Below are 23,947 nucleotides of genomic sequence, written 5' to 3' on the forward strand. Positions count from 1 at the left end.
TCTATTTTGACCACCTACACCCCAAGATACTCTTTTAAAAAGTGTTGTTTTCAGATCCCTTTGAAGTTCATAAAGGGCCTGTTCATTTTCATTCAAATGTTTTATTACATAAATGTTACTGTTTTCTTTTGATTTATGCTCCCACTACACTGCACCTCTACAAACAACAATGCCACGGACTGTCAGCTGCTTTTACATGCTGTGAACATGAGTAGGTTTGATCAGAGTTTCAATTATCAAAGAAAAGACAAACTGAGCAAAAAGAAGGAAAAAAAGACCAACTTCTTCCCAACTGACAAGAAAAATACTCGTCATGTTTTCATAATAAAGGATCAGGCTCCCCATTTATGACAGCTTGGACCAATAATGTATGTTACACTGATGCTACTGTAGAGACAGGGTCAACATCTCTATTTAAATATAATTAATATACAAAACACAATAAAAGTTATACATGAATTATTCATTATTTTTACTATTGATAAAATTCATGTATACTAATCAAAGTTATACATGAGTAACGACATTATTAATAATGATTAATAATAATAATTCTAATGCCAACATGATGACTGTTCATAGCTCCTGCTTTGAAATACTGAACTTAAACATTGACCTGATGAAAGATCACAATTCACAGTGGCCCACTGTCAGAATCATTCTGAATATAAACTCATCGAGTTAATCTGAACCTTTCTCAAATGTGCTGTGAATAAATGCTGCTGCAAGCCACTGTGGGAAAGCTGTGTTATTATCATGGAAACATCTGTGACACATTCACAGAGGACGAGGACACAAAGGGACGACACGCAGAGGCTGTGTTAAAGTCAAAAATCCAAATCTTTAGTCCTAAACAGGCAGTGGTTACAAACAGGAAGACGAGCAGTCCATTAAACAGTCTACAGGGTCAAACATACAGAGAATTCAAACAGCTATTAAAAACAAATAACTGGACACTGAAAAACTTCAGTGATGTGTGAGGCACCAAAGGGAAGCAGCTGAGTATATTCAATGAATTATCTTCAAATACAAAGACAGAAACTCCTACAGGCAGCATGCAAACTGAGCAGGATACACAAAGATCAGAGATTACAAAATAAATCAGAAAAGGATTTCAAACTTACTGAGAGCAAGGCCTCTGTTACAAATCTGTCTAATAGAAAAACATGCTGTACAGATACAATACGGTCAGTGTTCATGGTCATTTAAAAACTGGCTCTACCTGAACCACTTCAATATTTTATGAAGTCACTGAGTCGACCATTTCTACAGTTTGTTTCCTTCATTGCAGTTAGAGTGCGGCTGGTAAGGATGAAAACACACACAGAGCGTAAATTGTCTTTGTTAGTAACAAACGTCAGCAAAGAAAAGACAAAACACACAAACACTCTCATGATATTCATGAATCATCAGAAAGCATCCAAACATTCTGCTCGTGGACTTTTACAGTCTTATTTGCACTCGCTCATCTTCATAATCATCCTGATCAATACATGACAGGGGAGGCTTTGAGGTAGGCGGGGCTCTCTGCTGATGTCAGCATGAAAGGCAGGACCAGCGTCTGCCACATGTTGGTGAAACATCACAGTACACTGGCGTGGTTTCCTTCCCAGATGTTGGACGTTTGACACTTCAACATTGAGGCCAACAAGAAGACACAGTTTTGGGTCGGGTTGCTGCAGGGTTTCTAACTGAGCAAAAGCAGAAGCACACAGACCAACAGGGATCAGATGCTGAGTGTTAGAGGAACATCTGTGCTGATCACTGAATGCTGCTGTGGTCTCTTGTTGAAGTTGGCTGGTGGGACAGTCTAATAGTGATATCCTGCCCATCGGAGGAACACTTTTAAAAACACATGCAATACTTTGTTTGTATTACAGTCACAGTTTATGTTATTTTTGTCCTTTAAAAGTGTTGCTGTACTATAAAGTCCTATAATTTGAGGCTAAAATGGCTCAGAGAGTCTCTCTCTCAGAGGATCTCCTTTGAAAGTGGAGACGGCTTTATCCGCTGATCCACGTCACTTTACCTGGATGTTTTCTTTGAAGCTGGATGAAGACTCCTCTCCCTCACTCCTGCTGCAGCTGTGTGGTCCAGTTGGCCTCTGAGGTCACAGTCAACATCTGTAGCAGAAGAGGGGAAATAAAAGTCCAGGTTACCAAAACTGGGAGCTTTTCCAAAATAGAGCGTAACTGGACTTTTTCAGCCTTACAGGCAGATAGTCGTCTGAAGCTGCAGCTTTTTCTTTTTAGCTTTTTCCAATCTCTGCTCTCGGCTTTCTTTGAGAACATGTCTGCTTTCTTGGCATGGGTCTGTCTGCTGTTGGTGAAGAGACTAAATCCACATACTCGCTACTAAGATCTCCTCAAGTAGTCTCAACCAGATTACAGTTTAAGAGTAAATGTCTCCTGAGAGTTTCACCTTGGGGAGATGCTGTCTTGCTAACATGCAATCATGAGCATTAATCTATGAGGTGAAAAAGTAATTTTAAAAGCTCCAGCCTCAAGTTTTATTTCATCTGTGTTTTGGTCAGAGTCCCATCAGACCTCCAGAATGGTGTCAGAGTGTTTTCTATCCACGTGATGAGCACAGGCCTCAGGTCCAGACCTCCACGGGCACCATAGCCTCTTTGGAGCTAATAGGTGCAAGAAGGTTTTGTTGGGATAGGAACTGAAGAGGAAACTGACGAGGAAGGCAAGGATCTTCTTCAGCTCCTCCAAGCCGGGACCTCTTTGTGTAGGCCAGCATTGGCCAGGTAGCCCTCCAGCATCGCTGGATGGCCGACAGTGGAAAACCTAGAGGAGTAGGAGAGAAACAGCAGCTTGGAGCATGTCTTTATACTGTTTAGTTTTTAGAGCCACAGACTTTCTTTTAACGTCATTGTTCAGGATCTATGACTGATTATGTATTTATTGTATTCCTCCATGACTGTGTGACAGCAAGTGGAAAAAACCAGCTTGACCTTTGTTGATATGCTTGTAATTTTAATATTGATTAAATGGCCCATGAAATAATAGAAAGCTCATATATGAAAATGTATTTTAAGAAGTAAAATGTTAATCTGAGTACAAAGGAGTACACTCACCTTCTGGTAGATGGAGGTGTAGCGAGCGCTGGTGAACATCCAGGCCTCCTCGTAGAACTGATCACTGATTGGATCCAAAACATCGATGGAGGATCTGTGTAAGCGCTGAGGATCGTCCTGAGGGACAGAACAGAAGGAGAGTGAGACAAGTGAAGATATACTAAACAACACTGTGACATGAACTGAGCCACACACAGTTTGATTCACAGGTGATTGACACATTATTTGACCACGAGCAATCTTTTCTGGTTTGACGCCGTCTTTGTAACCAGAAACCAGCTCTCTCCTCGGCTTCCTCCACTACACGCTTCCCCCACGCCAGTCTCCTCCGTCACTATAAAGGGGAGAGTCATGAGCTCCATCACCCTCACCTGTGCCGTCCAACGTCCCGCCACCAGCCTCCACTGCAGCAGGCCAGAGACCACACCCCTGCCACAATAAGTAAAAGTATATCCTTGCTGTACCCTTAATGCTAAATGTGCTAAATTAACCGCTGCCTTTGCCCCTTTGGGATTATTCTTATGTCACTGGGATGTTGACCTTTGACCTTCACATTAGAGAGATGGGCAGACATAATGAGTAAAATATTAATGATAATTAAAATAACAATAATAAAAACAAAAGCTCTCAGATCCATCAAACCAAGCAGCAGAAAGAACAATAACTGAAGAGAAAACTTTAACCTTGTAGACTTCATTATGTTCCAGCTGCTCTACAGACGCTGTGACCTCGAACTTAAGCAGGTCGTAACGTATGTGCAGCTCAATAACTTCATAATCAATTCAATTAAATCTTTATTGGCAGACTTCATGTCCATAAAAACAAGACAAGAAACACACACACACACACACACACACACACACACACACACACACACACACACACACACACACACACACACAACACAAGGTATAAACCATTAAATATATATATGTATATAAATAAGTATATAAAGCATTTGTAAAAATATAAAACCATAATATACATAAAACACAATTACTTAAAATAAATCAATAAATACACAAACACTTTAACCAGTGCTTTCTGAGACTGGATGAGTAATGGGAACCACTCACTGTCGGATTTGTAAGTGCTAAAATTATACTGTTACTCGAACCATCCAGTCGTTCTCTAAAATTGAACATTAACTTTCTTAAAAGTGCTTTAAAAGTCCAGACACCCACAGCTACAAACACCTGGCTGGCACTACCACTTCTAGGTATCCTGCAAAGGATTCTCATCGCATCATTATATGCAACATGCAGCTTCTGCATGCTACATTGTTTGTAGGATGACCACAAGGGGGCAGTATATAGCGGTGTGCAATACGCTTTAAACAAAGCCACTTTAACTGGAAGTGAACAAAAGCTGAATTTGCGTGCAATAGTATTTCCCTGCACATAGAGCTTACATCGCTGTCTGTATATGTCATCATCATCATTCATTTGCTCAGTAATAAAGTGACCGAGGTATTTCACCTTTTTATGAACTTCAAGAGTTTTTTGTGCCAGTTTAAACAAAGGGAAATTTAGCTGTTTATCCTGCTTGGTTCTACATATCAGAACAGCACTTTTAGCAGCATTGTACTCAATGTCATATTGCACACCATATTCAGTACAGACATTAAGAAGATCCTGTAACCCAGCACTGCTTGGACTAAAAACAACCAGGTCATCTGCATACATGAGATGATTTATCAGTGCTTTACCTAATATACACCCAGTGTTACAGGCTCTCAGCTGTATGGACAGATCATCAACATATATATTAAATAAAATTGGAGACAAAATCCCACCCTGTCTGACACCATTGCTGACACCAAAGGGGGCAGAAATACTGCTTCCCCATTTAACCTGCATGTTCTGATGAGCGTACCAGTAAGAGAGAATCCTCACCATGTATTGAGGAACTCCCCGTGTCTTCAGTTTATCAAAAAGTTTTCTGTGGTTCACTCGATCAGAAGCCTTAGAGGCATCAATGAAACACATGAGGACAGATGAATTTTTAGCCCTGTACAAACTGACTATTTCCTTGAGTGCATATATGCACATGTCAGTGCCGTGCTTTGGTTTGAAGCCAAACTGATTATCCAGAGAAGAGATGAACACACTAACTCTGTCAAACAAGATTCTTTCTAACACCTTAGATAAAATACTGGCTAGTGCAATCGGCCTGTAATTATCCAAACAGCTCACTTTTGCAGCTTTGTCTTTCATAACTGGTACCAGTAAAATACACAGCATTGAGTCTGGTAATATGCCATGAATCATAAACCCAGTAAAACAGAGCGCTAAAAGAGGAGCTAGCCTTAAACTAGCATGTTTTAAATGTTCTGCAGTGATGTGATCCAAACCAGAGGATTTATTATCAGACAACCTATGAATGGCTTCATATACTTCACGTGTCCTTACACTTATTGTGTCATTACTCATGTCAAGATTGTCCTCATATGGATCACTTTTTATACAGTTAAACAACGCACTGTAATGCTGTCTCCATGACGCTGCAATGCTATCTGCCCCAGAAACACCTTCAACAGTTGATGGTAGAGATGGTTTACAGTTATTAAGAGCTTTCACCTCTTTCCAAAAATCTGCCATATTATTACACAGCATTTTCCAAAGAATCTGCTCTCAGCATTTGCTCATTTTTAGTTATAAAGCGAACAGCATACTTATATCTGGCATTCGCACATTTTTTCTGTTCAAATTCTGGGCCTTGTTTAGGTCTTCCAGCCATGGCCCAACATTTATAAGCTATGCGAGCTTCATCATGGTACATGGATACATGTTCTTTCCAGCCAGGTCTGATGTTAGGTTTCTTATGCTTATATTGTTTATCAAGCAGTGTACCACTTTCATGCAGAGCAGTCACTATATCATCATACATGGAGCAGAGTAAAGGTTTATGCACAGCATTCTTACAGTTGACATCCTTGCACAAAATAGCTTCTTTGGGCAAAGAAATGTTGTTCAGATGTATATCGGTGTTACTATGATAAGCTAAGAAATCATCTTCACTACAAGCTGACCAGTCTAATTTTACACTGGTAGCAATATTGTTTCCAGTTGTTGCTGGCATTTGTTCCACATTCACAGTAAAACCAAAAGGTATATGATCTGACACAGTTACCTCATACCTGATAGTCATGTTTGCTAAAGCTGCATGTCCATCAGCTGTACAGATACAGTGGTCCAGCCATGATGTACTATGCCAGGCTTCACTTATGTATGTATAGCTGTCTGCAGGCAGTAACACTTTGGTAGACAGGATAAGATTATTAACTTGACAGAAGTGAGTTAAGTGGTTAGCAAACTGAGAACTGCTGTCTGTGAGATCAGCATTAAAATCACCCAAAACATATATGCTGTAAGTATCGTTGTCTTGAATAAATGCATTAATAAAAGCCAGCCTACTGAGGTATTCTTGCTCATTTTGACAAGATTCATAGGGAGAATAAATATTAAGAATGATAAAACTACTATTGTTCTGTGTATATTGTATACCAATACACCAGTCTACATCCAGTCTAATGGGCTTTATCACAGGGTCTATTTTTTTGTGCCAAAGCACAGCAACCCCTCCAGGTATTCTGCCTCTGACTATAGCTGTGCTGAGATCAGTTGTTGATTCCCCCACTCCCAAAAAACTTGCATTTAGACAGTTAAGTTTTCCCAGGTCCTGTTTGGACAACCATGTCTCCTGCAAGCATAAAATGTCACATTCTGCAAGGAGACTGTCCACAACAATCCGTCGAGCTTTGTCCCCTGCACTCTGTCCCAAACGTAGACCACGACAGTTGTAAGATAATATCCTAATAGACATCTTCATGTTGATACGTTGGTACCAGAAGGCGCAGTTATCTCTCCTGCTGGATCCACTGAGCTTGGCACCAGGGCTTACGAGGTTCATAAAAACGCCGGACCAGAGCCCCTTCAGGCCAGAGTTCAGGATTGTACATTTCACCCACATCATTACATTCAGCAGTAACCTTGAAAGAGCTGAACCTGCTACGTTTACTAGCAATTTTTTGACAGGTCACATCTCTTTTAAGTTTCTCTCTCAAATACAGAGCAAGAGTTTCTGCATCTACATCCAGGGCAAATTTAGTGGCAAACACGCTCACCAATTTAGACCCTGTGGTATTTAGGCAGCAGAACAACTAAGAATAACAACTACAAATAATGTTTTTAGGTTTCTGTTGTACTGCAAGGTTCTGTACAGGAGAACCAAACCAAGAGCAAATATTACGTCTGATTTACACCTGAGCACGAAGAGCCATCAACATTTAGCAAATTGAATCATCTTTGTTTAGATGCAAGAAGAATCATATAGAAATGAAAAAGTAGAAATAGAAATCCAGAGCAAAGATATCCTCTAATTCAGCGTAGCACATGTGCAGCTGCTGCGATTCACGTAAGCATTCGGCTCGTCGCTGTTGCAGATTTTTCTCTCGCTGTTCTGGCTCACAGCGCTGCAAACACAAAAATAAATATCCCCAAAGCTGTGAAAGGGAGCTAATTAGTAAGAGTATTGTTACTCTCCGCAGGAGTAGTCCAGCAGTAGAAATCAGTCCAATAACAAGGTGTGTAACATCTAGCAGGGTGACAGAAAAACCCAGGGTAACTTCTAAGGACCTCAACGTCTCTCTCACATTGTGTTTTTTAAACATGCTTCCATTTGTCACTTCAGTCTTTACTCTGAAATACAGGAAGAGAAATCATGGCTGAAACAATTTCTCATGAAACCAGGGGTGTGGTCCAACAGTCAGTTTGGTGAGGAAGGTTCCTAACTGAGAGAAGTGACCCAGAAGTATCTGTGTAGCAGCCACAATGAATCCAGATCATGAGCTTTATTAACTGATCAAAGTCTCTTCTTTCATCTTCTGTATCATTCAGTTTGCATTGGTAATGCCCATTATTGTAATGCTTTTTTAAGACCAGCAAAACTTTATTTCACTTTGGGTTAGCTGGGATAAGTGATGGATGGAGGGAATTTTACTTCAGCCACAGAAATCCTAAACAGGAAGGAGGAGCAGAGTTACAGTGGATCACTATCCAGCAGGGAAACAAGGTTTATTTCAATTTCTTGGCCATGAGTGAGATTTACTGAGTGGGCAAATTAGGGAGACGACACCATCAGATCCCGAGCCCTCCATGTGTTAATCAAGAGACGGCTGCTGTGCTACATCCATAAATAATGAATAAATTAGGAGCTAAAGCTGAAAGGACAGTTTATTTGTACCATCTTCACATAAACACATTCAAGAACATCACAGATGAAGAAACATTAAAAACTTCCACACTACATAAAGCAAGAAAAATAGTTTTTCTTTCAGGTGGTTTCAGAAAAACAGAAACATCAAACATCTCCAAGACTCTCTTTGAAAGAACTAAAAACCTTTGTTCTCATGGTCCAATCATGAGTGAACTCCCCGATGAAGCCTTGTGTGCTAAAACATGTCAGAGTTTTAAAGGTTAAACATGAGTTTCCAAAACGTTTTGCTGGAGAACAATGAACTATTTGACTGAGTTTCAATCATTTACAGACGAGCAAAACCAGGACAGAGAAAAAAGGACAAAACTGACTCAGTAAAACAACAGAAAAGAAGATCCCATGTAGATCTGTATTATGTAGAAGTTCAGCCCAGCAACCAGTTCAGTTCAACACAAGTTTAAATGATTCTATCTGAACTCTGTGGAGCCTGATCTCAAGCTTTTTGAGTCTGACCAGAGGAAACCAGAGGATCTTTCTGTGTCTTCAAATTCACTGTGATCCAGTGATGGGAGTGATTTCAGCCCTGAGTGATCGCACTGATGTTTGCACAGAGCAGACAATGAGGTGAATGTTTGGGCACATTGGTAACAGTGAAACAGTTTATTAGTAACGTGGGATCGTTTGTGTGCAGAGTATGAACTGAGATTCCTGAAGCTCTTGTCACACTGGTCACAGCTGTAGTTTCCTTCCATGTGTGCACGTTCATGAATGTTACGATTATGTGAATGTGAGAAGCTTCTCTCACAGTGTCTGCACTTGTGTGGTTTCTCTCCTGTGTGGACTCCTTTGTGTGTTTTAAGCTGACCTTCAGTGGTGAAGGATGACCCACACTGATCACAGAGGTGCTTTTTAACCCCACTGTGAATCAGTTCATGTCGTTTTAAATCACTTGGTGTGGTGAAGCTTCTCCCACATTCTTTGCAGTATTTCAGTTTGTCTCCAGTGTGTCTACGTTGATGTCTTTTTAGGGTCTTTTGCCGACTGAAAGTTTTTCCACAGAGGTCACAATGAAAGTCTTTCCCACCACCACAGTGATGACAGGGTTGAGAACTGGATCCATCTGTGTCGCTCTGCTTCTAAACAAAGACACAAAGACAGTGTAAGTCAGTCCTTCAACATTTGTATCCTGAACGTCGCCTGAAATAAAGAGCATCTCTGCAGACGTCCAACTACATTTGACTGTTTCAGTTAACACACTCAGTTTACTGGGTTGCAATAACTACAATACTACCACCATAATACTACAGTAATACTAAAATCATAACTGAAAGGAAAATCTGAACAATCACTCAGAGCTGCTTTTCCATGCAGTAGAATTGCTAACATGCTAACACAGTTTAATGAGCAGAGTTGTTCCAAACAGTCAGGCTAAAATGACAAGATAACAATATAAATACATACCTCACAGTAGCTGCACTTGTAGAGTCTCTTTCTGGTGTGGATCTGTTGGTGTCCTCTCAGGTGACGTGGAGATTTAAAAGTCTTCTCACACAGGTCACATTGATAAGGTCTCTCCTCAGTGTGGGTAAACATGTGTCGTTGCAAGTGTGTGTGAGTTGTAAACTGTTTGCCACACTGTTCACAGCAGTACACATCATGTCTGGTGTGAATGCGTAGGTGTGTATTTCGGCTCCCTCTCTGGCTGAAAGTTTTTCCACAGATGTCACAGCTGTATGGCTTAATTCCAGAGTGGGTAACTAGATGCCTCTGTAAGTGGCTACTTTGAGTAAAAGCTCTGCCACACTGATCACAGCTGTACGCTTTAACTCCACTGTGGATGAGTTGGTGTTGTTTTAGGGAACGCTTCAAGGAAAAAGACTTCCCACAAAAGTCACAGCTGAACGGTCTCTCTCCAGTGTGGATGACCTGATGCTGTTTTAGTGAAGCCCTCACAGTAAAACCCTTCCCACACTCGTCACAGGTGTGTTTTTTCTCTCCCTTTCTTCTGTGAGGTTTGTCGGCCTCCTGAGAGCGCTGACTTCTGGCTCCATGTTGGTCCTGCAGTGACAGAGATACAAACAGAGGCAGTGAGTGAAATGCAGTCGTGGAACAAACTCAACCTTCAAACTCCATTAACACTAGTTTTAAACCTGAAGGTGGAGCGTGGCACCAAACACCTTAAAGGTCTCTTATCCCCACCTGCTGGTAGTTCTAACACATTACATCCAACCTGGTGTTAAGCCAAGAAAGGTTATTGTGCATTTTATCAATATTAGTATAGTATGAACATCTTCACACTAATCTGGACGCCTTATTCTGGACTAACTGAAGTCTGTTAAGATCTGTCTTATTAGCTGCTGACCAAATGATTGAACAATACTCCAGATGAGACATTACTAGTGCATTAATGACATCTTTCATAATGAAGAAGTGATACACAAAGAGCATTTCATAGCCATAGCTATGCCTTGTCGGCAGAGTTATGTGACATTAGTGATGTTTGTACTTTCAGCGTTAACTTGGTTTTAAAGCCTTTAAAATATACGCCGTTCAATAGTCGACCTTAATCTGACAGAGAATGTGATGATTTTGTGGATAATTAAAGTCAGTCATATATCCACAAACACAACAAGCTGAAAGTCAGTGATGCTGCTCGGTTTGCAGTCCTGAACATCACGGCACAAGCAGGATTCACTGCACTGTTAATGTTAGCTGTGTTATATTGCTGCCTCTGTTCGGTGGTGTCGAGCCAAACGCACTTTAACGTGTGTTTGAACGAGCTGACGGTTCACTCGTTAAGCTGAAAGAAAGATGCTTTAATCACAGCAGTCACACATGCGTCCACTGCACCATCTGGAACTCTTCTTGTTTACACTCGTAATAACACAAACACTAAATCCTGCTTCTCTGGTGCTGTTGTGTAGCAGTGTGTACACCTGAGACTGTCACCTGTCTGTCTGTCCTGCACTCTCTCTCTGTTTCTTTCTCTCTGATTGTGGAATAAAAGTATGAACATGTGTTTATAAGTTACACTTGTGTTTGAATCCTGCTTATCACACATTTGATTTCCATGTGTGATAAGCTGCAAGTGTCCAGAGTGAGGACAGACTGAGGGAGCCACTGCTGCACATCATCTGTGAGGCTTTGCAGCCCTGATGATCCACCAGGACAAACTCAGCAGTGTGTGAGGAAGAGGAGGAGGAAGAGCCAGCAGCAGCTGACAGATGGAGAGAATAGACAGACTGTTCCCTGTTTGTGAAGGACTGCTAGGAAAGTTTAACATAACTGTCTGTGCTGAATCAGTCTTATTAGGTAATGTTCAAATAATGTGATCATCCCAGTGTTTCCAGTGTGGGAGAAAGTACTCAGGGCCTTCAAGTTACACACTATGAAAGGCAGCAACAAGTTTAATGTTCAGAAACCTAAAGTCTGTATCAGCAGTAGAATGGAGCTAAAAATAAATGTTGGTTTCAGTTCTATGAAGCTTTGAGTATTTTGGATCAGTAGCTGCTGTGTTTGTTGCATCATATTGCTGTAACTGTTTATATGCTTTATATATTCTGAGCTAAGTTGATCTATAGTGTTAAATCATATTCTATAAGGATGTTATGTGTTTGTAGACTTTCTGCCCAGTTTGACCCATTTAGCAGAAGTCAGCCTGTTTAAGGCTCTGATATCTATTCTGTGTGACTTAAAGCAGTTATGACATGGTCTGATTTTCTCACCCAATAAAGGAATATTTCATATATCAGTCTGCTCTTCATTCTATCAGACACAGTTATCACAGCTCCTACATTTGCTTTTTACACATACCGTATTTTCACGACCATAAGGCGCACTGTGCTAAAAGGCGCAGTCTCAGTTATGTGTGCCCTTACTGTATTTAACACACACATAAGGCGCACTGGACCATAGGGTGCATACAAGTACCGTATGCGTATTTAAAAATAAAGCGGGAGCAAACCTGAATTCGGTACCTTACTCACATTTCTATTGCCGGTAATCGTCATCATCAACAACACACAAGCATACAAGTGTGCGTATTTAAAAATAAAGCAGGAGCAAAACAAAGTTTGGTACTCACATTTTTATCATCAATCAAACCCATCGAAGTCCTCATCCTCTGTGTCTGAATTGAACAGCTGCGCTAAATCTCCATCAAACATGCCAGGTTCACTTTCTTCACTGTCAGAGTCACTTTCCGTGCCGTGCGGCTCCTCGGAAACGATGCCGGCTTTTGCGAAAGCTCGAACAACAGTGCCAGCAGACATGTTAGCCCAAGCATCTACAATCCATTGGCAAATTGTGGCGTAACTCGCCCGGCACTGCCTCCCACTCTTAGTGAAACTGTGGTCTCCACCGGTCATCCATCGCTCCCAGGCCGCTCGCAGCCTTACTTTGAACGGGCGGTTCACACCGATGTCCAGCGGTTGGAGTTCCTTTGTCAGGCCTCCCGGAATGACAGCAAGCTCACAGTTCAATTGCTTCACAAGTTTTTTCACATCGGCTGTGAGATGGGCACGCATAGAGTCACAGATCAACAGCGATGGTGATGCGTGGAAAAAAAACACCTGGTCTCCTTACATACACCTCCCTCAGCCACTCTTTCATCATTTCCTCATCCATCCAGCCCTTTTCATTTGCCTTAATGATGATTTCTGCTGGAAACTTCTCTTTAGGCAAAGACTTTCGCTTAAAAATCACCATAGGCGGCAGTTTCTGTCCATTAGCATGGCAGCCAAGCACAACAGTAAAAGAAGACTTTTCATACCCCGTTGTGCGTATCGCTACCGTGCTGGTCCCCTGCTTCTCCACAGTGTGACTCACCGGGATGTCAAAAGTGAGCGGGACCTCGTCCATGTTTGTGATGTGGCTGGGCTGGATGTGTTTGTCGCCGATGTGTTTGCTGCAGTAGGAGCGGAAGATGGCCAGCTTTTCCTTATAATCCGCTGGAAGTTGCTGCGCTACCGTAGTCCTGGTCCGGATGGAAAAATGGCACCGTTTCATAAAACGAAAGCACCAAGACGGGCCTCCTTGGAAATGTTCAATGTTCATCTCTTCAGCTAGTGAAACTGCTTTTAGCTGAATGGTGACCGTCGAAACTGCTTCTCCCGCTCGCTCTTTGCTCGATGATCCACCGCTCGAGTCTTTCCTCCAACTCGAGCCACCTCGCCTTATGTCCGCGGAAACTCAGCTGCGTTTTCTTGACCTGCCGGAGCTTGTTTTCCAGCTTCCTCCATTTGCGAACCATCGATTCGTTAATCTTAAATTCTCTCGCCGCTGCTCGATTTCCATGTTCCTCCGCGTAGCTGATGGCCTTCAGTTTAAACTGTGCTTCGTAAGCGTGTCTCTTTGCCATTTTCAGGGTTGTTAAAACAACGATGTCCTGCATAACGCACATACCTGTTCTTTTATACAGGTATGTGCGATTGTCCCGGTATATACGATCAACGCCCACACTTCACCCTTTAATGTTCTTATGGTGTTCTCTACTACGTCCTCCTTACAACACATAGGGCGCACCGCGCTATAGGGCGCGCCGCACTTTTTGAAGAAAATCTAAGTGCGCCTTATGGTCGTGAAAATACGGTATATGTAAGCATTGAGCCAAATTTAGTACCAACATACTGAAGGAACAATATTTGTCTCTTATATATGATACATCTATATAAACACTGTCACAGATACTTGTCTGTGAGTGAAGTGATTAATATGATAACTATAATATTGGCCATATTATACCACAGTGAGATGACTTTAGTCTCATGAACAACATCAGCTAATTGTTATTTACAGCTAATCTTAAACGACTGTTCAGCACAGAAATGAAGCCCAACAATCATGTTTCACAGTCCCGTGGTCTCAGCCTCAGATACTCATCAAATCACACAGAGCTCATGTAGAAACAAATGAACTAAATATGTTCTCCTTCATTTCTGTCAAACAAAGCTGTATGAAACATTTCCAGCTGTTAGTATCATGGTTGCTAGGCAACCTGGGCAGCGCGACGGAGGCTAGACGTCCCATTTCACGAGCCTACGAGCCTCGCACTTCGGCCTTAGCGGTCTTTGAGTACGCGGCCCTTGAGGACTTTAAAGCTGCAGAACCTGAATCGGGATACAGCCATGATGATCTCCAGCCTCGTGCTCGCCAACATTCTCACCTGAGTTAAGAAGACGATCACTGAAATGGTCTCAGCAGGTCCTTTGATGACAGCAATGAAATGCAGCGGTAAGGCTTTTTGGGGATTAAATTCGTTTTCATGGCAAAGAAGGACGATGCAGTTCATCTGATCACTCCTCATAACATTCTGGAGTGCAGGCAAAATGCTATTATAAAAACTTAAGCAGCAACTTCTCCAGGTTCCAATATTTATGCAATTCTCAAACCTTTTGGCCACGACTGTATAACCTCTTCTGAAGTTTAGTGGATATTATACATGGTTATGCTCAGGATGTGTCGGCCAGTTTCCACTGGAAACGCCTTTTGGTTAAACTGTCAGCGAGGAATTTGCATTTGCACTGTTACATTTTTATATAACTTTAATGCACATAAACAACAGCTGCTTGTTTCAGTGAAAATACATTGATGGCTTTTTAATAAAGTTGTGCAGCTGTAAAGTATTTTGTCTGGTGTCAATTCTATCGTCAGCTACATCGTTATGGCAAATGTTCAAATGTATATGGTGATAAATATCTTTGGTCATATGGTCCTGCTCTGTCTGTCACCTTCTGTGTTGAGCTCATTGTTTCCTCTGTAGTGGCTGAGCTGAGTCCAAGTAGCTGAAAATGTTCCTCTGCTGCTCCGTCAGACTCTCCTCCTCCTGCTGATCAGCTGGGACACAAAACAGATCTTTGTTAGGCTCCACACTGCACTGAAGAGTCAAAGTGTCTCATATGTTCATCTGACAAGTAAAAGAACACATTTTTGTTTCCCGAGGTGGGCAACTTGTTGGAAACAAACACAAAAGGTTTGAGCACTGATACCTGCCATTGCTGGCATTGAAAGATGCAACGCCAGCAATGTGGATTGGTTTGAGTCTTGACAATCCACATTGCTGGCATCTTTCAATATGTTTGAATGCACCAGTGTAAGTGCAGCCACTCAGACTCAATGTGTTCATAGAAACAGGTGCACATGTGTCACGAGTTCATCCAGCAGTAGCTATGGCACTTGGCCACAGGTGGCAGCAGTGGACTGACCTGCATTTGAGACTGCTCCAGCTGCTCTGTGACAGTCAGTAGATCTGCTACAAATTGCAGATCATATGCAAGTTTTGGAAATGACATTATAAATATTCCTAACTTAGCCACGGCAGCCATGTTGATGCATTACCTATATTGGCTGAAAATGTTCATTTGCAGAGAAAAGACACAGGCAGACTGTGCTTACAGGACAACAACAACAACAACAATCTTTATTTATAGAGCACATTTAAAAACCAACGGCATGCCAAAGTGCTTAACATAGAACAAATTAACACAAGTATAATCAGAGTCATAAAAATAAAAGTGTAGAATTATGTTCACAGGAAAAAGCCACCAATAGAAAAAATATAACTATAGCACATAGCTATAGCACAATATAACTGTGCCATCAACACACAATGGGGATAAGACATACACAGCGCAAATAAAAAGCAAGATAGGAAAATTAGTAAAATAAATCACTGCAGACAAGGCCAGCATTTAACCAGTAGAAAACGCAAGATTAAACAAATACGTTTTAAGCCGTGATTTAAAAGATTGAATAGAGTCAGACGCCCGAATGCCAATGGGAAGGTTGTTCCACAACTCTGGTGCGGCCAGGGCAAACGCTCGATCACCTCTAGACTTCAGCCGAGATCTAGGCCGCACCAACAGTAACTGTGAGGATGATCTTAAAGCCCTAGCAGGAACATATAAGCTTAAGAGTACCTTAAGATAGCTCGGTGCTGTGTTATTAGTGATTTTAAAAGTAAACAGCAGAATTTTAAATTGGATACGATATTTCACAGGCAACCAGTGCAAATCAGCTAGGACGGGAGTAATGTGGGCAAACTTCTTAGTTTTGGTTAGAATGCCTGCAGCAGCATTTTGGACTGTCTGTAAACTATGGAGGAGGGAGAGTGGAGTCCAAAATAGAGTGAATTGCAGTAATCCAGCCTCGAAGTTACAAAGGCATGGATGAGTTTTTCCAGGTCTTTATGCGGGATGTACTGCCTGGCCTTAGAAATAAGGCGGAGTTGGTATAAACTCGATCTAACAACAGCAGACACTTGTCTATCAAGTTTAAATGAGCTGTCAAGTAACACGCCCAAATTCCTAACAGTGTCGGAAAAGGAGCTAGTGAGAAAACCAAAAGCATCACGAAGTTTGGCACGAAGGACGTCACTGCCAAAGACCACAATTTCAGTTTTCTTATCTTTAAGGATAAGAGTATTTGCCAGGAGCCATTGCCTGACCTCACACATGCACTCTCGAAAACTATTCAAGGACAAAGCTAGGTCATCATTTAACTCAAAGTAGATCTGAATGTCATCAGCATAATAATGAAAAGCGATGTGATATTTCTCAAAGATAGCGCTTAATGGAAGCATGTACAATGAGAACAGAGTAGGGCCTAACACAGATCCCCGAGGGACACCACAACAGACAGGTACAGCGAAGGAAGAGGAAGTGGCCAAGTGAACCGAGGAGAGCCGATTGGACAAGTATGATTTAAACCAATCCAAGGCAACACCCTTGATGCCTACAGCGTGCTCAAGTCTCGCCAATAGGATTTTATGATCAACCATATCGAAAGCTGACGATAAATCCAATAGCACTAGGACCGAGGAGCGCCCATTATCAGCCATTAGTAGAAGGTCATTGAGAACTCGGAGCAGCGCTGACTCAGTGCTATGATGTGGTTTGAAGGCCGATTGGAATTTATCATTAATGCTATTCTCATCCAGGTAGGCCTGGAGTTGAAGCAACACTATCTTCTCAAGAATTTTGGCCAAGAACGGAAGCTTGGAAATCGGCCTATAGTTCGCATAATCATTATAATCGAGGTTCCTTTTTTTAAGAAGAGGCTGAATTATAGCATGTTTAAAGGCTGATGGTACGCAACCAGAGAGCAAAGAAGAGTTCAAAAGGGACAATATACTAGGTCCAATTGCACTAAAACAGTCCTTAACTATACGAGATGGAAGAACATCATATACGAGATTAGTATTGTTCAGTTGTTCAACCAGACGCTTAAGAGTAGGGAGTGAAACGGGTTCAAACTGATAGAAGAGGAACAGTCAGGGGTAAACGCAGGGCCTGTCATTAAAGGAAGAGCAGATTTAAGAGATGAGACTTTATCTAAAAAATAATTTAAAAATTGTTCGCAAAGAACCGTGGAGCACGGCAGCGGCATAGTGGGGCAGGGGTTGACCACAGAGTTAAAAATTTTAAATAAAATTCGAGGATTGTTACCATGGGTAGAGATAATTTTTGAAAGAAAAGCTGCTTTAGCCATTTTGGCAGCAGTTTGAAATTTCAAGCGACTAGTACGTAGGATGTCGTAAGATGCCTGGAGTTTATCTTTCCTCCACCTTCTCTCATCCCGCCGACACGCACGTCGTAGAGCGCGAACAGAGTCACTTAACCAACATTGTGAGTAAGTTCTGGGGCGCTTCATTTTAATAGGTGCCACAGTGTCGAGGATGGAGGAACATGTAGTTAACAGGGTATTGGCAAAATTCTCAACCATATGAGGGGTAAGACAATCTGACGTAATAGATGCAGAATACACAAAAGAAGCAGAGAATTTCACCACAGTATCAGCATTAACAGTACGCACATCACATAATAACGTTACATGTTATTATGTGATGTTACTGAAATCATCATGAATAACAGGAGTGGTGATTCCTGTAACTTTGTGTATATAATTTGGCATTTTTTACTGATGTAGGCCAAAAATAAATACATAAACTGAGCACCTGATGGCTTTGAACTTTTGTTGTCCATCTTCCATTGGTTTGAATTTTGCGCTCCAGTACAAACACAAATCCCCCAACCCGAGGATCAGCACAATTAACCTAACAGACCTACACCTTAGTTCACAGATTCACTTTGTCTAAGGTTGATTTCTGGGATTTCACACAACCCAGGATTCACATCGTGAATCCATGATGGGCTTGGATTTACATCATTATAAATGAAATGTGCTCTACTTGGAAGCAGCCGGCCCCGCCCCTTTTGACGGGTTGTGTGAGACTTTAAATCATCAAACTGTAAATTATAAATTAAATTGTTATTGATCCTTTACCCCGAGTCCTAAAGTGTAGATTTATTTTCTTACTCTTCTTATATTTATTGTTTGTTTACTTGCACCGCTGTAACTGCAGCCTCGTCGTCTCGTCTCTCTATATGCTGGACTGTCTGTAGCGGAGATGACAATAAAGTTTACTTTGACTTCAGCAGCGCGCAGGCGCACCGAGGGCTCTCGCGCTCACTTTATAGAATTTAGAAAAAACATTGGTGCAGATTATAAGTCTGTATCATAATATCTGTTTTTTGTGTTGTTTTTATTTTGTTTTGCGAGTTGGTTATTAGATGCCGCTCCAGCCAGCCAGAGACTCCCCGCCGTAATAAACTACGTATTCTCTTATTGCTGTTACCAAGTTCCTGTGAAAAGCAGATTTTTCCCACTGCTGACTCAGCTGGATCAGGGAGAGTGACTGAGGCAGATATTGAGATGTCAGTGTTTTTATATAACATTAAAGTCCCTGAGGGTATGGCACCAAGCACCATTGAGAATTCCCCAACACTGTTTGACAAGTTTGATGAGCATCTTGACTTTTGGTCTTTGGATATTAACAGTCCTGGATATGTGACTTCTTGTTTAACAGAAATGTTACAGAGAGCATTTGCAGTGCAGCCTTTAATTGCTAGTAATTCACATTTTTTCTAGATTTCGACATAAAGCAGATGCCTCAGAGAAATCACTAATAACACTAAGGGCTGGACGGATTTGATTTGCATTCTTCAAGAAGAGTGTGGTGTCATCAGCTAGCTGGCTGATGATGAGCTCCTTATCAGCTGTGCTGATTCCTTGTATAACAGGTCAAATCTCGGGGTGGAGTCTTAATCATTTTAATTGAGCTATTGCCATTCGTGTACAAGGTTTTGATAGCTTTACAGAAAAATGCCAAATTTTTCCAAAGAGTGGAAAATAAATTGATGTTCAATTGTATCAAAAGCCTTTTAAAAATCCAGGAAGAGAATGAAGCTATAGTCAGATACCAAATCAGAGTAATCAAGTAGATCTAAAACCAGTCTCATGTTCTTAGAAAGGTGTCTGTTTCTCATAAAGCCTGATTGTGTCTCATCGATAATTGTGTCCAAGAACTCTTTCATTCTGTTAGCAAGTACTAAAGCCTTAATCTCATAGTCATCATTGAGCAGACAGATGGGTCTCCAATTGTCAATAAGAAGTAAGTCTTTGTTTGGCTTTGGAATAAGTGTTATGAGACCCTGAGTAAGAGTAGGAGGGAGGATGTTATTCTCTACACTTCCTATGAAAAGCTGCAGTAAGAACGGAGCCAGGAGATTAGAAAATGATTCATAAAACTCTGCAGTTAAACCATCTGTGCCGGGAGATTTGTTGGCCTTAAGTGCAGAAATAGGATTACAAACATCCTCCACAGTCAGAGGGCTGTCACAGTGACTTCTATCTTCCACAACAATAGTTTTTAGGTTTTTAATATTATTGAGAAACAGCGTTGAGACATATATATATATATTCTACTTTTCTAAATGATTGACTATTTCAATGGAGAACCTAAATGACACGGACCCGTGTTTGTTATTACATATCTCTATTTTGAATGTGACAAGTCTATCATTGCCTGTTATTCATAGGTATTAACAGAGTTTTTGGCCTTTTTTTCCTCTATAAAAGCTAATTGACTCTTTACAGTGGCCTGCTATGGTTAATAATAACATGTTCAGTCATGAGTGAAATCAAAGCTTTTCTTCACTTTAGCATTTAACATTCCCAACAATATAATGTGATACCTTAATTAAAACACAGCTAATAAAACACAATTTTCTTAATGCAAACATCAGTGACTCAACATTAGCAACCAAAGGGTTCAGTCTGCAGCTCACACTCATGTGAAGCTACAGCCTCCCCCTTTAGTCTCTGTCATCCTTCTGCTCCTGCACAAACAAAGCAAGACAAAACCTCCACCCTTCTTCTACAGGCTGGGTGAATTGTTGTGGACATTCACTAATCCTAAAGTCGGCACCGTTTTTGTCTCAGTATCAAGTCAGTTAAACTTTTAGTCGTCAGTCCATCACAGTCCAGTCACATGCATACATCCACACACATTCATACCAGATATTGCTGATAATGGAGTCTCACGCGCAGCCTATTCGAGCCTCCATCACCAGCAAGATGACGTCATCATTTTAAAGGAAAACAGCTCCTTGTTTTTGGACTGGATTGACTCGCTGCAATCCTTTTAGGCTCAGGACTTCTCATGTGATCAATGTCACATATAAGTGAATTTCTCCCAAGCCCATTATAATCATGGAGAAAAACACTTTGCCACTGTTTCCAGTAAGAATATTTTATAGCGCTTTAAAGTTCAACCTCTCAGGTCTGGATTAAAGAGCTGATTTGTTAAATCGGGAACTCACAAAATACCAAAATATCACCAGCGGTGGATCACACCTCTCAGATGTTCTTATCTCAGTGCACTGTAACAAAAGCACAAACAAACGCAACCAATAAAATACTAATAAAGTAACAAATACTGGGGCCCATTGCAAACATGTCCAAGCATAAAACCATCTTTCTCTCTCTTAGAGAAAGAAAACAATCCAAACCTCACTGATAAAATCAACCTAGTGTCAAGCAAAACCCAAAAATCAACCAAAACTTCACCAGAAAGTTTTCCTCCCTCCCGGGACAATATTGTGCAGGAATACAGGCACCGTAACTCCTTTTGCACTGACAAAAACATGTTGGATTGACTTGATTCAATAGTGGACACTGGTTGCACACAAAGGTTTTGCTTTGGCAGAAACTTAAACAACTGAGTTAAATCAACACAACCTTTTCATATTCAGTAAACCTGCATGTTGTGTTCATAAAACACGATTGAAACATGTTCAGATGGAGTAAGTTGAGCTCCTGGAACATTTTAATCCTTCAATTGAAATTGAATGGGTCTACAACAACTACCATCCTCCTATCTCTATCCTGGTTGCAGCAGGGCTGGGAAATAACCCTGAAGTGATAGGTTACCAGGCAGGGTACACCCTGGACAGCTCACCAGTCTATCAGATAGAAACACACAGCCGTTTACATTCATGGATAATTTAGCCCAGGACCTTCTTACTGTGGAGCAACAGCACTAACCAGCATGCCAACAATGGAGGAAATACAGGAAAGCTATGATTTCCTGTATTTGAGGCAGAATTATTTTGTTCTTGCCCTTGACAGGTTAATCCACAATAAATAGCAACAGCATGCATGTGGTGTGTGTGTCATTGTCTGCCTCTTATAACTCCAGTGATTTTCCTGTAGTTTGAAATCTTATGCGGTGTTGACACAATAATTTGTTGTAAACCAGGAAATTCCCAACTGTGGTAGAAAGCACAGCTTAGCCTTAGCAAATGTTCAAAGAAAAGTCGTCACGTCCTGATTTCTGCTTCACTGATAAATATTGTCACACTGGGGTTTTTGCAAATGATATCAGTGAGCACTGTGTGGCAGCTGGAGTCAGACAACTGAAGCTCCCACAATCAAGACCACAAACAGCTTTCAAAGGAGATTTGAAGCTTTTCTGGCAGCAAGCTTCATGATTTATGGGACTGGAACTGGAACAGAAACTACCTGATCACCAATGGTGAGCTGGCATGGAATTATTTTTATGACATTTTATCAAAGTTATAAATAAGCGTGCCCATTAACACATAGTGAGTGAGCATGTTGTCTTCCCACGCAGTGAACAGCGGATGCTAATGTTTTTGTCACTTTTTACAGAGTCAAACTCAAAGTAAGGTCAGTGCTTCCACGCTTTAAACGCTGCACGCTCACACTCTCTCCACACTCGATAGATTATCCATTGTTCATCTGCACACAGCTGCGGTTTTAGTAACGCAGTAACGCAGCGTGCTTACGGGAAAGTAACAGTAATCTAATTACCTTTTTTGCAATAGTAATCCCTCACTTTACTCGTTTCTTGAAAAAAGTAATCGGATTACTGCCCATCTCTGGTTGGAGCTGTGCACTTGTGGGTTCAACCTTGTGTACACGTTTATCTTTGCTGTGTGTACTTGTACCTCTGAGTGGAAGCTGAACTCTTGAGTTCGAGTATCGAAGCATCAGCTGTGACGTTAAAGTCCAAACAGCTCGTTCATTTGCACGTCAAATGAACGAAGGTAACGCCGTTTTCATGTGGATGTGTCACTGAGACACTTTCCACATCCACAGCTCACAAAATGGGAAAACTATAGAAGTATAACAATGAAGAAGTTACTATGTTACGGGTCCCAAGGATGAAGACCTCGATGACAAATATGTTACCTGTAAAAGCAGGTGAAGAGCAGAGTAAGGAAGACACGATGCGTCTCTGCTTTCCTCCAGAACGTGTCTGAGTCTGATTTATTTCACACAAATAAATGCTATAAAACACTAAACATGAGCTTTCAATATACTGTTCAGCTGGTTCCTCATTCACATCAATTACATTTACTTATTTCACAACATCAGTGAAATATACTCTTTTTAACTGGTTCAGTTTCTCAAGTTCACACTTCTTTCCATAACAGCTACATCCTTTTATCATATCAATAAACACATCACATTGTCTTCTGCAGTGTCTTACTGGCTAAACAGTTCTATTCAATAACAGCATTGGTAAATACATTACATTTGTTCCCTCCAGTAATTTACTGGCAAAATCACTATTTAGTGCATCATGAAACACAGCTTGTTTAATCAACCCATGAATGCCTCTGTTAGCTACACAGAGTTGCTCAGAGTGCTTGTGTTACACTAGCTAATCTACTCAGTCACTTTAACAGAACTATTAACATTCACATCTCACAGAACTGATTTGATTGGAGCATTACAACACGTTTGCACAGAGCATAGGAGCGCACTGACTCTGCTTCACGAGCGCTCCACCTAACGAGAGGGCTCGCGGTGCGGTCGCGCGGGACACTCCTCTGGTTTTCTCCCGTGTTTACATATAAATAACTTTGGCGGACCGCCTTAACTCTCCCATTCACATTAACGTGGGTAACCATGGTGACAATAAACAACATTTTCGGTGCGAGCACCGTGTACCGACCTGTAAAAGCAGGTGAAGAGCAGAGTAAGGAAGACACGATGCGTCTCTGCTTTCCTCCAGAACGTGTCTGAGGAAGCAGCGGAAGGTGGGCTCCACTTACTGCTCCCCGAAACCCCGGAGCAAGCACCAAAGTTCCGCCCTCACTGCTTTCTAACATAAAATGAATCCCTGTTACATGGATTTTCTATCCTCTTAAAGAAACTGAAAATAAATACATATAGCAATGAAAAATGTCCCGTTACATGAGTGTTTTACACAAAATAATATTAATGTGGTCATTCCCTCACAGGGGTGCCACAACTACACTGCTGTTTTGACAGAGA

The 23,947-nt window shown here is 41.3% G+C and overlaps 1 protein-coding gene across 6 annotated transcripts; it reads right to left on the minus strand.

Annotated features, from left to right (window-relative positions):
* Window positions 1-821: 821 nt before the first annotated feature.
* LOC309702328 (uncharacterized protein) lies at window positions 822-23,724 on the minus strand. 6 transcript variants are annotated; one of them, XR_014275441.1, is made up of 8 exons: window positions 22,856-23,714; window positions 15,031-15,136; window positions 9,764-10,360; window positions 9,252-9,438; window positions 3,086-3,202; window positions 2,547-2,795; window positions 2,030-2,123; window positions 822-1,687 (listed from the first exon to the last, which is right to left on the minus strand). XR_014275441.1 is itself a non-coding variant. In XM_082527006.1 (8 exons), the coding sequence occupies exons 5-7, from the start codon at window positions 3,122-3,124 to the stop codon at window positions 2,070-2,072; spliced, it is 342 nt and encodes a 113-aa protein (XP_082383132.1). In that variant the 5' UTR covers window positions 3,125-3,202; window positions 9,252-9,438; window positions 9,764-10,360; window positions 15,031-15,136; window positions 22,856-23,724; the 3' UTR covers window positions 822-1,687; window positions 2,030-2,069. The 6 variants fall into 6 exon arrangements, 3 of the variants coding, with proteins under 3 accessions (XP_082383132.1, XP_082383131.1, XP_082383130.1); XR_014275442.1 differs by having other exon boundaries at window positions 822-1,691; XM_082527006.1 differs by having other exon boundaries at window positions 22,856-23,724.
* Between the last annotated feature and the right edge of the window lie 223 nt (window positions 23,725-23,947).

Source organism: Aulonocara stuartgranti (assembly GCF_965226115.1).
Source record: "Aulonocara stuartgranti genome assembly, chromosome: 3".
In the NCBI taxonomy this organism is placed as follows: domain Eukaryota; kingdom Metazoa; phylum Chordata; class Actinopteri; order Cichliformes; family Cichlidae; genus Aulonocara; species Aulonocara stuartgranti.